Genomic DNA, 18,569 nt, shown 5'->3' on the forward strand with positions numbered 1-18,569 from the left:
AATTTCTGAGGGTAGGTTGAAGAAGTTAGGACTGTTTGATTTGAGGGGAGGAGACGAAGAGACAACCTGATAGAAGTTTTCAAAATGTTGAAGGACCTGGAAAGTGTGGACAGAGAGAAATGATTAGAATGAGAGGGCACAGATTTGAACAAGCTCTGCAAAAGAGGCAAATGCCAATGAGCATAAGCCTTTTCAACCATGAATGTTTAAGGTCTAGAGTGCACTTCCTGCTGCTGCTTGAACTTTTGGTGATACCTGTATTTATTTATTTAAAAAATGCCATTTTACTACGTGCTGTAGCTGGCTATTTGATATATCCATGGCAATTCTGTTCTCCCTCTTGTTTACACAAGTGCATTGCTCCAGATGGTGCTGATTGGTCTGTTTGGGGAAGAAAGAGCAGTTTAGAAACACGAAGGGTAATTGTAATATCTTGTTTATAATTTAACTTAATGAAGCTTGGGGTTTGAGTTCAAGTTTTTTTTCTGTTGGTAATTCAGTATTGTACCATAGTGTGTTTTCCCAGTGACTCATTTTGGAATTTTTACTATGTATTAATGATCTTTATACTTGCTATGAGCAGAGCAACTCTGTCCTGTTTTTCCTTGAGTTTGAGAGATACCTACCACAGTTATTTTATTACTGTGAAATTTAGCCCAATAATTATATTCAGTTGCAGTAATTTGTGCTTTTTATTAATTTCATAGGCAAACAATGCAGATGATCCCTGGTTGAATTGGAATACTACTTCAGCTGGGACCTGGAGCACTAATAATGCAGGTAACAGTGGAAATCCCTGGAGTGCGGTAAACTGGCCAACAAACACAGACAGTTCAAATGCACAGAAAAATAATACTGCAGACAATTGGGACATGACTGGGTATGGTCATCCACAGGCCTACCAGGGCCCAGGTCAGTGGCAGTAAACTTACAGTACAGTTCTCTAATGTTCAGACATGCATCTGTTTTTCAGTGATATTTTTGAGGACTCTGCTGCTTGTTCTGTGTGTCTGTTTGTTATTATTTTACATTTGTGCTTAAGACTACTGATAACTTCAACAGAATGAATGCATATGAGCATTGCCCGTATGTAACAACCTGCAAGATAATTGGATGGAAGTAGTGGAAAATGAATGAAGGTTGTGTATATTGCCTTTTTCATATTTCTATCATAACATTTCCATCAACAGTGAAGCACATTTGCAAGAATAAAACTCGGCTTTTTGAAAACTTATGAATTACTTGCGTAATGAGAATGGAGATGGCTGTTTAATAATAATTAGAGCTTTAAACAAAAGTACTGAATTGGTAACGTCTAGACATGTTTGACTGTTGTATCATATTAAAAACAAGTAGACAAATACTCACTCTGTTGCATTTAATTCACCGCATGAGAAGCCAGTAGAATGTTATCCAGCTTTACTGACATCTAACTTGCATTTGTTTGAACATGTTTTAATTCAGCACATCTGCATGTAATTTAGAAAATTTCTCTGAAAAATAGAGAATTGAACTGTTGTAAAAAATAACTTTCCTGTGAATTGATGCACCTTTGTGCATTGTCTGGTGTTACAATCAAATCAGTACACACTTGTTCTGTCTTTTTGCTTTCTTTACAGGACTAAGACTTTTTTTTTGTTTTTCTATGTCTTTTGATTAGTTCTGAGTATTGAATAACAGTAGATTCACAACTGTTTTTCAAGTCTAGGATATAAAAATATTTGATTTTTAATATTTTATTTAAAATTGTGAATGTCTTTTTGCAAATAGTTTTGGGAAATGATGAACTTGTGACCTCAATGTGTGGTCGTTGGAATATGTAGTAGTTAAATATTAAAGATATTATTCCACTTGGCCATCTCAGTTAAACATACAAAATCCTGAAGGGGCTTAACGGGGTAAACACTGAGATGGTTGACCCTGGATGGAGAACTTCGAGCGTAAAGGCACAGTCTCAAGTTAAAGGGTTGATGGTTTAGGACTATGGTGTGGAGTTTCTTTTATGTGAAGAGTTGAGAACTTTTGGAATTCTCTCCTGGAGGGTTATGGATACTCTAATGTCAAATATATATTCAGAAGTTGGCAATTTCGTTGGTTTCTCATGGAATCAAGGCAAATGGAACTCGAGCAGGCAAGTAGAATTCAGACAAAGGTCACCTGGGATCGGAATGAATGAAGGGGTGTAGTATGTTCCTGCTCTTATTTCTTATGATCTTAGTTTTTTGGAAGGGTGTGTTAAAAATGAGCAATTAAGTAACCCGGCTTTGAATGCATATTTTGAGTGCTAATGAAATGCGCTTTGGGGATGCGGGAGTAGCTTGTAGCACCCATTTCTTGGCATTTGTGGCACGCATGCACAGTTGTACAATGCGGTATCTTAATGGTTTTCACAGGTGTCTAATATCTATCAGCGGCATGTTAAGTAGGCAATTTTTACTATTGATCAAAGTACAGCACTAATTTAACACCAGTGGTGCTGTTTTGGAGCTCCACTGTCCAGCCTATCATTTTACTTAACCTGGCACAGCTGAATGCAACATTAAATGGATTAATGAATGCTGTCCAAGGGGGCTTTTCTGGTGTGATGGTAGTGTGATAACTCTGAACCAAGAGACCTAAAATTCACTTACTCCAGAGGTGAATTGTAATATCTCTAATGACGTTGATTTAGAAAATATAATTAAAAGGAAGTCTACCAACCCTATTTGAAAGGGTCTTGAACTATCTGCAGGCTACTTCTTCTGACTGTTACTTTAATTCCATGCATTTTGAATGGTTTCCATCAGTGTTTAAAGCTTCACCAGGTGGCAGGAAGTTGTGGGACAGCTGATTTAAAAACTTCTGCACAGAGAAGTTGCTCCCAGGCATTGGTTGATTTGTTGACCTTTCTCCTAGCATTAAGCATGACTAGGGACTTAACAGAGGACATGCAATGCAGGACAAACTCCTGTGAGAGGTAAAAGTGAAAAATGCCCTTGGCAGAAGGTTGTATCAGCACTGGCAGTTTAAGGAACAACTCTTCTGCCTGTGCTTCAATGATCACAAATGACTGTGACGATCTTGCTTCACTAGACTGTTCATCTTTGAAATTTGCTGCCTGGAATAGTTGCCACCCCAGTCTCAGAGCAGAACAGCAAATGATGCAGATCAGTACGTGGCATCCTGGCAACAGTTGGAAGTAGCCACTCTGTAGCAATCCTCTATCACCTGCGCTTCAACAATGACAGAAAACTAAAGAGTGGCTACTGGACAATTGGAGGCTCTCAATGACTGTATTGCTCATGGTTCCACACACCCACATGCATGACAGACATGTTAAGAGAAGTTCTGGTACTGTAAGAAATCTCTTGGAACAGAACGTGAAATATGCAAAAAAACAAAATTCTTGGCTCACGGCAAAGCCAAATTCCAATGAGGAAAGATATCAGCCAACATTGGGTAACCTAAAGACATTAAGGATGGCATCAGACTGGGGGGAGAAAACAGTGTGGCAAAGATTAATGGTAAGACAAAGGATTGGGAAGAATAATTTAAACCAACAAAAGGTGACCAGAAAAAGTAATGGACGGAGAAAATAAATTTAGATGGTAAACTTGCAAGTAATATCAAGCTGGGCAGCAATTGCTGGTTTAAATATAAAAATGAGAGAAAAGCCCTTTCTCTCCTAAGAGACCCAAAGGCCCCTTAGAGAATGAGGCTAGGGAAATAAAGATGGGCACCAGGTTATGGCAGAGGAGTTGAATAAATACTTTGCATCAGTCTTTATAAAATAAAACACTAATAACATTCCAAAATTATTAAATATTCAAGGGGCAACAGCAAGGAGAGGAAATACATACATACTATTAAATACAAATAAATACCCTAGAGATAAAGTGCTAGGGAAACTGACGAAGCTAAAGGCTGCTAAGTACACTGGAGTTGATGGACACATCCTAGGATATTAAAGAAAAATATTACAGAGATGGATGATTATTACCAGTTCATCCTCCTAAGAATCCTTGGATTCTGGAAAAGTTCTAGGAGATTGGAAGGAGTCAAAAAAACAGTTAACAATAGGTCAGTTAGTTTAATGTGTTATTGGGAAAATGTTAGTCTATTATGAAAGAATGCAGTAGCAGAACATTTCAAAATGCATAATGTGATCAAGCAGAGGCAATGTAACTTTGTGAAGGGGAAATCATGTCTGACAAGATTACTAGAATTCTTTGAGGAGGTAAAAAGCAGAATAGAGATAAAGGGAAAGCATTAGATATAGTATGTTTGGAATTTCAGAAGGCATTTGATGTACCATGCAGAAGGCTACTTAATAAAGCAAGTGTAGGAGGTAGTATATTAACACAGAGAATTGGCCAACTAATAGAAGAAAGAGCATTGGGGAATAAGGGTGTATTTTCAGGATGAACATTTTTAACTAATAGTGTGCCACAGTGATCAGTCCTGTGGCCACAATTATTTACAATAGATATTAATGACTTGGATGAGGAAAGTGAATGTACTATAGCCAAGTTTGTTGATGACGCAAGTGGTGGGAAGGCAAATGATGAGGATGATAGAGTCTGCAGAGGTATATAGACAGGTTATTTGTATGCACTAAAACTTGATAGTTGGAATATACTGTAAGGAAGTGCGAGGTTGTGCATGTTGGCACTGAAGCTGAATATTATTTAAATGGAGAAAGACTGCAGAAAGCTACAGAACTGAGGGATTTGTGAATCCTCATCCATGGATCACAAGAAGTTAGCATTCAAGTTCATCAGGTAATAGGACAATAGAATGTTGCCCTTTATTTCAAAGGGAACGGTGTAAAGAACTTCGAAGGTTTTGCTAAAATTTTACAAGACACTAATCAGACCACAACTGAAATACTGTAAACAGTTTTGGGGTCCCTTATCTAAGGAAACATATATTGGCATTAGAGGGAGTCCAGAGAATATTCATTAGGCTGATATCAGGTATAGAGGGACTACTTTATGAGGAGAAGTTGAGTAGACTGGGCCTGTACTTGTTAGAATATACAAGAATCAGATTTGACCTTACTGAAACATGAGATGTTTAGAGGACTTGTTAGGGTAGATGTGGAAAGGTTGCTTCACTTTGTGTGCTACCTTGTTCCTTTTGTCCTGGCTGCAGCATTCAGTTGCCAGTTGTTTTACCTTCATGCTATCTTCCAAACCATGCGTTGCTATGACTGTGATTGAGTGACTTATTCATAGGCTATCAGCTATAGCATTATAGTCCAACACAATCTGCAGCTTTATTACCTGGTGTATCTGCCATTGTACTAATATTCCCAATGATCTTACTATCTCTAGGACCAAAAGGTATAATTTCAGAATTGAGGTTGCACCTTTCAGACAGATGAGCATGAATTTGTGAAATTCCTTGCTGTATAAGCTTGTCATTTAAATATATTGAAGGCTAAGATTGAACGATTTTTGACTAGGAAGGGAATCAAGACGTACAGAAAACAGGGAGGAACATGGAGTTGAGGATTATTAGATTAGCTAAGGTTTTGCTGAATGGCAGAGCAGACTCAATGGACTGAATGGTCTACCTCTGTTCTTGCATATTATGGTCTTATGAAGCAGCAATGTCTAGATTACTCTCGAGGAAGCCTTCAGTACTCTGCTGAATTGGTCTGAAGTTTTGTCATGTCTTGCTGCTTGCTGCACAACCTTGCTATCAGAGGGAAGACCTTCGCACAAGCTACATTGGAGAAGCTAAGGAAGTGGTGCTGGAAGAAGAGGATAAGGAAGCAGTTGCAACCTTTACAACTCCTTTCTGTCCAGAATCTGCATGAACAAACAATAAATAATGTCAGGTAACCTTGAATGCTATTCTGCACTCAACAGTAGTCCATGCTTCTTTCTTTTCCCCTATTACTGGCCATCCCATTATTTTATTATTTGTAATGTAAAAATATTAGTGCAAAATGCACATTACAATCCAAATTTTAATAAATCATGCCATAATGAATATAGAAGTAAGTTGATCACCTTTGTATATTCTCTTAGGACCAATAGAACAGGCACAGGTACTACGAGATTCTTTCCTAGTAGCTAATTCATGTCTAGTGGAAGGTTGCTGAGGAGATTGAAAACTTTGAGCAGTTTAGTGTCTGGAAGGCCTGGTTTCAGATTGCACTATCTGAGTGTATTCATTTGGGATTAGCAGGCTGACAGCAAATGGCAAGGGCAATGGCAAGATTGAGATAATAAATATCTTTGAGAGAGAATAGCAAGTTCATATGCCATGGACCTATTCTTGGGGTGATGTGTCAAACATCCTCTTGTTCTGTGCCAAAATAAATAAGTACAGTACTGTAATGCCTTGGATAAACCTTCCACTGGTTTCCAGAACGATAATGGCACAAAAACTTTGGGTGGAAGCTTCCAATGCTAAGACATTGCCCATCTTCACTGATTTCCATGTGTGCGCTACTGGCAGTAGCTGCTCCTTTGATAATGTAAAGGATAGACTCCAAACTTCGTGGAAAAAACCTTGAATGAAGTTAGTGTTAGATTCTTTCATGCTCTTTGATGTCAAATAGAGGATTTCTAGTAGACTAAGTGCAAACTGGTCCATAAAAGTTGGCATGTGTAACCTCTGCAACTGAGAGCACCACAGGATAAGGTCCAACCAGTCCATGCTGAACATAATTGCAAATTAAAGTAGTCCCACCTGCCTGCTACTGGCCTGTATCCTTCCAAACCTCTCCTATTCACGTACTTATCCAAATGTCTTTCAGCCGTTGTAATTGTGCCCACATCCACCTCAGGAAGTTCATTCCACACGTGGAACCCCTCTGTGTAAAAATAAAAATGAGCCCCTCACATCTTTGTTTACGTTTCTCTCCTCTCTCCTTAAAAATGTGGCCCCTAGTCTTGATATCCCCCATCTGAGGGAAAAGACAACTACCATTAACCCAATGTTTTTACTCATCAAAAACATTGCGTAAAGTCACCTCTCAACCTCTTAGGCTGGGACCTTTTCCACTGCAGCATTTCTTTATAACTTCATACTATCCTGGTACATCTCTTCTGAACCCTGTCCTGCTTACTAACATCTTTCCTATAACCAGAACTAGACAGGTTCCAAAAGAGACCTCACCAATATCCTGTATAACCTCAACTCTTCTACTCAAAGGATTGAGCAATGAAAGCAAGCATGGTAAACATCTTTTTAATCATCCTGTCGTTATCTGATACAAACTTCAAAGAATTATGTACCTGAATCCCTAAGTCCCTCTGCTGTACAGCACTACACAAGACCCTACCCTTAATTGTATAAGTTCTATCTGTGTTTGATGTATCAATATGCCATACCTCGCATTTATCCAGATAGAGCTCCATTTGTCATTCCTTTTGCTTTGCCCTGACTCCAGCATGCACGTGACAGATGTTTCTCCTACGTACTATCCTCTGATCCATGCACTTATACTGTGACTATGTAATTGAGTGCCTGCACTCATGGGCCATCAGCAGCTGCAGAATTGTACTCCAACATAATCTGTAGCCTCATGGCCTGGCATAAGCCCCATTCTTACTACTATTTCCAATGATCTTGGTATCTCTATCATTTCATTCACTTGAAGGGGAGATGCAAGCAAATTTTCATACTGCTAGGTTTTTGCAATATTGGAACCCCTGCTGTTACATGCAGCCAGTGAATAGTACAGTTGAGTGCTGGCTGCAAGCTAAAATTGAGGTAGTGTTCAGACAGCACAAAATTGGTGCTTTTCCATACTTCATGAAAATGGAAATTAATGGATGGGTTGGACTGAAGGGTCTGTTTTTGTGCTGTACATCTGTGACTCTAATCAAGTTTTATGTTCCCCATGCCCCTTTTTGCAATTCTCGAATTGAATTCCAGAGACTACTTTTAAGAGGGGGGAAAAAAGCTGGAAAATTGCAATAGGTTTGACAGCCTCTATGGAGAGATACAAACTTAATATTCTGGATTGATGACCATTCTTTAGCACTCCTAGTCATTCCACCTCTCTCAGTAGAATAATCCAATCATTTCCCTGCTCTATCTCTATAGTACTGTTTAAGTGTTCAAACATGATTCTTTTTGATGTCGTTCACCATATTTGTTACACTATCCTCATAGCATGTTCTCTGTACTTGTATGAAATTCCTCTGCTACAGTTGAAACCATTGAAGAGTTTTTGCTCTTTCTACTTACTTAAATTTTGAAAATAACTCTTTTGATTTAATAGATATTCAGCAACCTGTAAGAGATTTCTCTATTTTGGCAGTTTTTACAAATTTTGATCCAGTCCTAAGTTCCTCAAACATTTGAAAATCAAAGTATCAATTTCTATTTTATGCTTCTCTTTGATTTATATATAATTTTTTTGAAAATGCATTTGCTTCCAATTTTCGTCATTTATTAGTTCTTGAGCAATGGCCCCAAGACCTACCCTAGAAAAACCTAATCACTGTTTGTCCGCACTTATGAACCTCCTTAACATCCTAAGTAGGATTATGCACGATTACTATTTTTAAAAATAAAATTGGTGTTTGTACAAAATTGCACTTGCAGGGAACCTACAGTTCTGTTTCTTCGCATTCATGTTAGATTTACTTTTCTGTAGGTGCTGCAGAGGATGATGAATGGGATGATGATTGGAATGAGTCCAAACCACCTCCAAGTATTATTCCTCACACAGAGTCTGAGGCAGCAGAGACTGGTTTGGCTCGTGGAGCTCCTCGCAACAATTCTGTGAAAATGCCACGCAACAGGTAATGGAAATAAGCGGCAAGTATATGCTTCATGATCTTGTTGCAGTCAAAAAATATTTGTCTTGATTAAACTTTGTAAAGTTAGGTACTTCGTTTGTTGAAAGTTTCTTAAGCTTTAGTCTTTGTTTTTGTGGATAAATGAAGTTTTATGTCCGTGTCATATGTTACTGAATGCTTAAGGGGTTTAAATTGTTTGTTTTTCTTTCATAATCATTAACCTCGTAATTTAATCTCTGATTTGGGGGGGAAGGGATATTATTGTTCAAGAACAAAAATATAAATTGCTGAGGAACCTCAGCAGATCTGACAGCATCTTTGAAGAGAAAATAGAGTTAACGTTTTGAGTCCAGTGACCCTTCATCAGAACTCTAGTTTCTCCAGCAATTTCTGTTTTTGTTCCAGATTTCCAGCATCTGCAGTTCTATTTCACTGTTGAGGAACTCCCTCTCCCACTAAGTAAATAATTTATATTTAGTGTATCCTATCCTTTAGTTGTCTTATATACCTTAATTAGATTGCCCTTTAATCTTTATATTCCAGAGACTATATAAAATTTATGCATTTTTGTCCTCTATGTACTGGCTGCACTTAGGTGAATCTAAGCCTTTGTCGTGTCTATATCTCTGTCCTGAGGTGTACTGTGTAAAACTGAATGCAGTATTCCAGCGAGAGTAGAGCTCTAAATGTTTGAAGGAATTTGCTTTTTTGTTTTCTAGTCTACCTTGGATAAAGGCCAAAATTCCATGATTGAATATGATCTGGCTAATTAGGGAGCACACTTTCTAATGCAATTCTATGTGGCTGTTATTTGAAGATTACAATTAGTTAATGAGAAATAATATGCAACATTGTTATATAGACTTCAGTTTTCTTTCATATTTTATGATTCTAAATAAAATAATTATGCACTTCTGCATAAATTTATTGTTGGGAAAGTACCTTTTGAATAAAAGTTTTACTGATAAGTTTTGAGAATGCTGCCTTTTGTAGCACTTTAAATTGGTTTGCATCCTCTAAATGTCATAAATGAAGAGTTATGCTTTCTTAAATGCATTAAAATAGTTATTACTTTGAATGCTTGGGAAATGGTTAATGCCTATTAATTAAAAATGGTAGTTAACAGGGAGTTATAGAATTATATAGCACTCAAACAGACTGTTCAATTCAACTCATCCATACCGACCTGTATCCTAAACTGATCTCGTGCCGTTTTCCAGCATTTAGCCCGTATCCTTCTGAATCCTTCCTATTCATGTAATTATCCAGATGCATTTTAAATGACTGTAATTGTACCAGCCTCCGCCGTTTTCTCTGGGAGCTCCATACATGTACCACCCATTGTGTGAAAAAGTTTCCCTTTAAAATCTTCTATATCTTTCCTCTCTCACCTTGAACCTATGCCCTCTAATTTTGTACTCTCTCACCCTGGGAAAAATATCTTCTCTTTTCATCCTATCTATGTCCCACATTTTATAAATTTCCATAAGGTCACCCCTCGGCCTTTGACGCTCCAGGGCAAAATGCCTCACCCTGTTCAGCCTCTTCCTATAGCTCAAACCTTCCAATCCCAGCAACATCCTTATAAATTTTTATTGAACCCTTTCAAGTTTAACAACGTCTTTCCCCTTACAATGAGACCAGAATTGAACACAGTATTCCAGAAGTGGCCTCACCAATATCTTGTACAGTTGCAATTTGACATCCCAACTCCTATACCACCTTGTCTATCTGTGACTCCACTTTCAAGGAACTATGCACCTTCACCCCTAGGACACTCCATTCTGCAACACTGCTTAAGGCCCTACCATTACGTGTATAAGTCCAGCCTTTCCAAAATGCAACACCTCCCATGTATCTAAATTAAACACCATCTGCTACGTCTTGGCCCATCGCCTTTTGTACTTTTGAGATAACCTTCTTGGCTGCTACTAACTACCAATTTTGGTGCCATCTGCAAATTAACTAACTATATACTTCCGACATTCACATCCAAATCCTTCATGTAAATAATGAAAAACAGTAGACCCAGTACTGAACCTTCTGGGACACCAATGATCACAGGCCTCTAGTCTGAAAAACAACCCTCCACTGTCATCCTCTATCTCCTATCTTCAAGCTAATTTTGTATCCAATTGGCTAACTCCCCGTGGATTCCATGTGATCTAACCAGCCTACCGTCGGAACGTTGTTGAACGCCTTGCTAAAGTCCATGTTGGCAACTTCTACTACTCTGCCTGCATCAACCTTCTTTGTCACTTCTTCAAAAGACTCAAATCAAGTTAGTGAGACATGATTTCTCATGCACAAAGTCATGTTGACTATCCCTAATCAGTCCTTACCTTTCCAAATGCACGTACATCCTGTCCCTCAGAATCCCATCCAACAACTTATCCACCATTGACTTAAGGCTGACCGGTCTACAGTTCCCTGACTTTTCCTTAACACTTTTCTTAAGTAATGACACCTCACCTGTGGCTACTGATCTTGCAAGTATCTCAGCAAGGGGCCCAGCAATCACTTCCCTAGCTTCCCACGAAGTTCTGGGATACACATGGTTCTGGTCCTGGGGAATTATCTATCTTTGTCTTTTTAAGAGTTAATCCACTTCTGATCTAAAATGAGGTGCTCTCTGTCTTTGTCTTTGAGAAATTAGAGTTGAGGAGAGCTAGCTGGATACTCAAGGATCCCTGTACAGAGGGCATTCAGTTAAACCATAGTAACTGACACCACAATCTTCAGGCAGACTATTTATCAAAAAATAATTGAGCTGACAGTTGCTCTGAGTGGTTTGTCTTTGTTTATGTACAGTATTCAAAACTGACCCAATAATTTAATGAGTTCCACATAAATTCCATGAGAAACTTCAGATTTACAATCTATTCTTAATATTTTTTTAAAGAATGCTTTATCTAAACATTGACCCAATTTATGATAAAAATTGAGCTACCGGAAAAATCACTTGGTAGAATAGTAAACATGATGTTTACTTTAGTTGCTAATACAGATATTTAGCAGCAGGTTTGCTGGCAAATAAAATATATTGTCCAAGCCTTTTTTACTAATGAAGATTATGCATTTTTAAGTAACTGGTATATCACTATACAAATAATTGTGTGTGTGGTTCTGTTTTGCAATAAGCCCTTGTAAACACATGTAATAATTGAAGAATTGTTTTTTAAAAAAATCTCATTCTTGGAATGCTTTTTGAGAAAAGAGTGGTGTTGAAAATGGAAGTTCACATCCCAATTTTGTGCCGTTCACTTGAAGGTAAAGTATTTGCTTAAATAAAAAAATATATTTTTAGAAGGTATGAACAGAAGTATGATCAATAGTTAGTTCTATCGTAATCATTTAGTTTTTAACCAATTTTTTTTAGATAAACTCTGTTGTGAATGCTGAATTCATTCAGATAGAGTTTACTGTTTGTTTTTTTGACATCCTTCTGCTTTTAAGGCATACCCAATCTTTGTTCTAATATAGGTTTCCAACCTTTATCAAACATGGGCCTGAAGTCTATCTACTTTCAAAGCAACCAGTAAAAACCACTGAGAAAATTACAATCCATGTAAGTTATGCTAGTATTTGGGAAGAGAATTTATTTTGGAGCTGTAGAAAATTGGGAAGTTGGCTGAGAGTACAGTAAAAATAATTAAAGTATGTATCTTGCATTTTTGATTTGCATGTATGGTAATGTGGATAATCACGGTCATAGAAAGGAATTTGAAGAAACTGAAGCTGTAAGGAGATGGCTTGATTTTTTGATTCGCACTGAATCATTTTATTAGCCTGTTGTATCTAAGGTGATATATCTGCATCACTCTGGTGGTGTTCTCACCTCAGGTTACAAGGTGAATCCAGAGATGCAAGTCCAAAAGTAAAGGCTAGCATTTCATCGCAATACTGAGGGAATTCTGCATTGCAAAGATCTCATTTATTGAGATGAGATGTTAAACTGCGACACTCTGTTAGCAGGCGCTCCAGGGGGTTTATTTAATCTTGAAATCGTCACCTGAAAACTATTGACCTTGAGTCAGTGCTGCAAAACATCAAGGAATCATTACTGAATGATGCAATTGGCAATCATTTGAACTGAGGGATATGGATCCTGTAAATGAAGACAGTTTCAGTATGGAAGGCACAACGTGTCTGCTCAGGCTTGGAAGGTTAAAGACCTGGTTCCTGTGCTGTAATGGTCTTTGTTCTTCTTTACCCTAAAAATATAGGAATAGTCAACATATATTTCAAGAAAGAAGTTCATGTTTCTTTTGAAAATGACTGAATTCTTTAGTGAAGTATTAGACAGGGGTAATGCATAGAGATTTGATATAGATGAGAGTGACTGTCTTTAACAACAAGTACAATTGACTGTGGATGACTTCGTAGGGCCCTAGCAAAACTAAAGTTAATAAGGTTCGTGGAGTTTGGATAAACTCTCTGCTGCTGGAGTTATGTACTAAGCACAAAGATTATTGGACGTCTGTCATTTCATCCCCAAAACATTTAATCCTGAGGAGCTCCTAAAGTAGAGTCTTGAGCCCAATCATCTTCAGAGGGTTCATTGCTGACCTTCAGTCCATCATAATATTAAAAGTGGGAAAGTTCACTGATAATTGCACAAATATTCAGCACCATTTACAATGAGTGATATATGAAACAATCCATGTCCAAATGCAGCAAGATCTGTACTATGCTGGTAAATGGCAAGTAACATTAATGACACACAAGTGCGAGGCAGTGACTTCCTCCAGTGAGAGAATTCACCATATCTCCCTTGACATTCAATATCATTACTTTGCTGACTCCTCAAAAACAACATCCTGAGGGTTGCCATTGACCATAAACTGGATTAGACCAGTCATATGTGATTTCAAGAGCAGATCAGAGGCTAAGAATTTTATTGTGAAATAAACAACGAAAGGACAGAGGAGGAAATGTACATTTATTGTTTAGGAATTCATTATTTAATGAGAAACAGGAATAGAAAAGAGGAAAGAAGATGAGTTTTGATTAAAACACACAAAAAAAAGTAAAATGTCAATTTTAAATTTTAAGTTTTTAAAATTGCCAACAATTAATATCTAACTTCTGTTGGAATAATTTTAATCTATGATTGATTGGCAGTAATTAAATGCTGATTTTCTTGAAAGGATACCAGAAGTTGAAATTACAGGATTTAACCTTATTTACTGTCTGGTAACTTTACAACATGCAGTGCATGTCAATGGTCAGGCAAATAGCAAACTGTCATTTTTGTAAACTATTGAGTGATGCAAGTTGGACTAGCAGCCTCTTAATGTTAGGATTTAATGCTAAGCTACAGTTATTTTATCATTATATCTTTTCGCAATTCACAGTGATAGCAGCTGGCTCAGTACACTAATATTACAGTAATAGTACAATGTGTTACTTTAGCAGAACACTGAGCAGATGGACATTAGCTACCTTGTAAAAATGTCATGCTAGTCATTGATCTCAATATTAGCAGGTGAGTTGTGTTGTAGTGGGACTGGAGGTGGGGAAAAGGGTTCTGTCCACATACAGCCTTTCAGCTTTAACAGAATTTTCACCAGGAAGCCAACTGCAACTGCTGCTATGGAGGGTGGAGGTCTGATTTCCAATTGCAAGACGGGTCTTTGTATTTGGTGCAGGGAAGGTTGGATCCAAGGGAAAAAGATAAGTTTGGGGTTAAAACACTTAAATTGCTGCTTCCAGGAAACAGATTGCCTATCCCCCTCTCCTATTTTTGTGAAATGGGGAATTGAGCAATTTGAGCAGGTTGGGGCTTGGGTTTGAAAATTTACAAAAATTAGCATCTGACAACAACTGCTCATTTTTGAGTTGGGATTACAGTTTGCCCCGGTGGTCATCACGAGGTCCGTATTTAAATATAATACAACAATATAAACCTAAATGTTTTCTTAATCTAGAAAGGAGAAGTTGGTCCAGTTTGGGAATATCCCACTTCCTCTTTGAGTTGTGTGGTGGCTGATCCGAAAAAGGGATCCAAGCTGTATGGATTGAAGAGTTATATTGAATATCAAGTGACGCCCAATGTAAGTTTTCAAAAAGAATTACAAATTGTTCATACTTTAGATATGTGTAAATTAGTGCTTTTTTACTTTACCCTTTTGAATTTTTTTCAGCAATTGCATTCTGCTTCTTAGTAATAACTATGCTGTCCAAGACTTCTGTAAAAATTCATCAGGCAACTTCTCTGACTGTGTTTCTACAACTTGAATTTGGCTAAGGATATTCAGTTTACTGAATGCAACCATGTGTGGGATGATGAACATGCTTTGGATTGCACACTACAACTGGCACAATTGTTTTAATTTCTAATAGATTTACACATTTAATGAATACATACTTGCAAATTACAGCCCCTGTGCATGAATAGTCTGCTAATATATATATAAAATCCAAGCTCGCTCAAAATTGAAAATCTATGATAAATGAAAAATATACATCAACATTAAATGTTCAAGCTGCCTGTCATACAAAATTTGAGTCCTATCTCACCACACTATATGGACTAAATCCTAATCACATATTTTGAACATAGAAACATTAAAAATAGGAACTCAGGCCATTAAATCCTGCGCCACTTAGTCCACAGGTGGTCATCCAACTCGTATACTGTTCCTGCTTTCTCCCCATACCTAGTGCTCCCTTTAGCCCGAAGAATTATATTTATCTCCTTGAAAACGTTCAGTTTTCTGTCCTCAACTGCTTTCTGTGGCAGAAATTTCCACAAGTGCATCACTCTTTGGGTGGTGATATTTTGGTTGATCTCAATCTTAAATGGTATAACCTATATTCTTAGATTACGGCCTCATGTCCCTCCAGTCATTGAGAACATTCTTCCTGAGTTTCTCTCTCTGTTCATGTTTCAACTTTGTAGGTTTCTGAGATTCCCTCCTCATTCTTCCAAACTTCAAAGAATGTAGTCTTAATTGATGGGGGGTGCGGCTGTCTCTTTATCCTGTCACCCCAGGAATCAGTCCGGTAAACTTGTGTTGCACTGTCTCTGTAGTCTGATTAGGAGGCCAAAGGTACATTTAATACTCCAAGTGTGGTCTCAGCAATACTTTCTACGATTATAACAAGAACATTCTAACTTCACAAAACAAAAGCAAATAGATATTCTGGTGATAGAGAAATTGGAAGAATGGAATGCTCTAGATATGTGAATTTGTAGTTGAAACGTGTGGATATTCGTAGTTTTATGGTGAATGTTAATTGATAATTTATGCTCGAAATAGAGTGAAAGAAGCCAAGGAAAAGTAGAATTGAAGATGGGCTGTCTTGAAGCTGGGAAAAATGTGGAAATTGGAAAAGAAGTTAATGGCAGTTTTTAATTTTGGTGGGGATTGGGGGAGGAACATCAATATGATGAGCATTATACCTAGAAAAAAATGTCATGGTGGGAGGCCTGAGTAGGACCGAAAGAAAGAATGTTATGTGTCACACAAAAAGGAAGGCAGCGCTAGGACCCATAGGATATCTGTGGCAGCATAGTGGCACAGTGGTTAGCACTGCTGCCTCACAGTGCCAGTGACCTGGGTTCAATTCCCGCCTCAGGTGACTCTGTGTGGAGATTGTGCATTCTCCTCGTGTCTGTGTGGTTTTCCTCCCACAGTCCAAACCTGTGCAGGTTAGGTAAATTGGCCATGCTAAATTGCCTGTAGTGTTAGGTGAAGGGGTAAATGTAGGAGAATGGGTCTGGGTGGGTTACGCTTCGGCGGATCGGGGTCTGGGTGGGTTACGCTTCGGCGAAGGGTCTGTTTCCACACTGAAAGAAATCTAATCTAATTCACACAAATTTGGAGGAATTGAGTAAATTTAATGAAAAAGATGCTTAATCTGAGGACAACTTCAGTCAGGCATGGGAGGCAATTGATGAAGATGATTGGGATAAGGAAGAACTGAGTAGATATCAGATCATCTCAGTATGGAATGAAAGTATAGTGAGATTGGCATTTGTAGTGTTACAGACAAACCAAATCCCCTCAAAATACATTCAGAAGGTGGTATAGGTCCTAACTTTGCCTTTTTTTAAAGGTAAGTGTAAGGTGATGCAGTTCGACTGGTTAAACTACCAGATTTGAGGCAGAACACACTTCATTCATACACTATACTTAAAATCCAACAAAACAAAGACAAATTGGAATAATTTAACTCCACTGAAAAACTTATCAGAATAATAGATTATTAACTACTGCTAATTAACTGTCTTACTATAGTAACATCCCATAAATGCACCCTTGGCAAAAGGTAGGTTCAGAGAAGCAGACAATCTCACGTGCAAATCCAGCAGCAGGAAGAGAAAAAACATCGAGAAAACTCAGAGCGCATGTGAGAGAGAGAGAGAGTAGCAGGGAGAGATGCACTGCATCTTCCATTTACCTTCAAGTCCCAGCAACTATTGCTACTGGAAGCTAAAAACTAAAAATCCTGGTTCTGTGGGAGCTTGATCCCACTCATTCAAACTGCTTCTATTGTTCCAACCTTTAAAACAAAAAAAAAGGCCTCACAAACAGTTTACTCTACTCTAGTGGCTCTGAGTAGACTAATCGGCATCTCTGCTTTAAAACCTTTTTCAAAAAAGCCAGGACAAAATATACCTCTTAAAGCCATAGTATCATCACAGTGGTGAAGAGGAGGTGGTCAGGACCAAGGAATTGGAAATTTTTGAAGTGATGGAGGGTATTGGAAAAGTCACTGATGCAGTGAAGCTGCGCAGTTACTGACTTTTACTGTTGAATTCATGTATCGCTGGACATCGGAGTGCATCTAGAAAAATTAAGAAACAGTGAAACTCTCAACTAATCTTGGAAGAACCTGTTTGGAGGGGATCACAGCACAGAAACAGATAAGTGAATAAGGGGATCTGCAGTAGTGAATAGAGTGGATTCTTTTTTGATTATATGTTTTATTGAGATATGTCTCTTGATTAAACTTAATATAAGCCATAAGTATTAAGTTAGCCTGGAGCAGTGTTTTCTGGAGGAATAAAACAGCGCTATTTTCTGGGTCTGCAGATTAGAAGAAAAACAATGGCCCTTAGAGTGATATGCTTTTCTTGTCATGTGGGAGTTTAGGCAAATTTTACGTGTTACTGAGGATTATATCTGCAATGAATGCCGTTCATTGAGAATCCTATCCGATTGAACGGATTGGTTGGAGCGACAAGAATGCTGTTTTGGAAAACATAGGAGATGATGGATTCTAAGGGGAATGTAACATGACCAGCCAAGTTTCTGGTATTGAGACTAGCTCTAATGCAATGAGGGTTACGTAAGGTTCCAAGAGATTGATTGAGTTACGGGGCTCAATCCGAGGCACAGACAGACGTTTTTGTGGCCAGCAGTGAAGAATCAGAATGCTGTGTTGCTTCCCTAGTGCTAGGATCAAGGATGTCTCAGAGAGGGGTCAGAATGCTCTCACGGGGGAGAGGGGCCAGCAAGACATCACTATGCACATTGGAACCAACGACATAGGAAGGGAAAAGGTTGAGATTCTGAAGGGAGAATGTAGAGAGTTAGACAGGAATTTAAAATGGTCCTTGATAGTAGCACTATCTGGATTACTCGCAATGCTACAAGCTAGTGAGGGTAGGAATAAGAGGATAGAGATGAATGCATGGCTGAGGAGCTGGTGTATGGGAGAAGGATTCACATTTTTGGATCATTGGAGTCTCTTCTAGTGTTGAGGTGACCTGGACAAGAAAGACGGATTGCACCTAAATTGGAAGGGAATTAATATACTAGCAGGGAAATTTGCTAGAGCTGCCTAGAAGGATTAAACTAGTACGGTGGG

The 18,569-nt window shown here is 38.2% G+C and overlaps 1 protein-coding gene across 3 annotated transcripts in view; it reads left to right on the forward strand.

Moving 5' to 3' along the window:
- The window catches only part of snx9b (sorting nexin 9b), a 145,761-nt gene that overhangs the window by 72,998 nt on the left and 54,194 nt on the right, over positions 1–18,569 (forward strand). For 2 of the 3 annotated variants that reach the window (XM_060831592.1, XM_060831593.1), the window contains 4 exons: positions 708–912; positions 8,603–8,750; positions 12,231–12,315; positions 14,678–14,803. In XM_060831592.1, the coding sequence (XP_060687575.1) occupies positions 708–912; positions 8,603–8,750; positions 12,231–12,315; positions 14,678–14,803 (564 nt within the window). The remainder of the gene's footprint in view (positions 1–707; positions 913–8,602; positions 8,751–12,230; positions 12,316–14,677; positions 14,804–18,569) is intronic. The other variant, XM_060831594.1, reaches the window with a different exon arrangement.

This window comes from Hemiscyllium ocellatum, chromosome 10, assembly GCF_020745735.1.
Source record: "Hemiscyllium ocellatum isolate sHemOce1 chromosome 10, sHemOce1.pat.X.cur, whole genome shotgun sequence".
NCBI lineage: Eukaryota > Metazoa > Chordata > Chondrichthyes > Orectolobiformes > Hemiscylliidae > Hemiscyllium > Hemiscyllium ocellatum.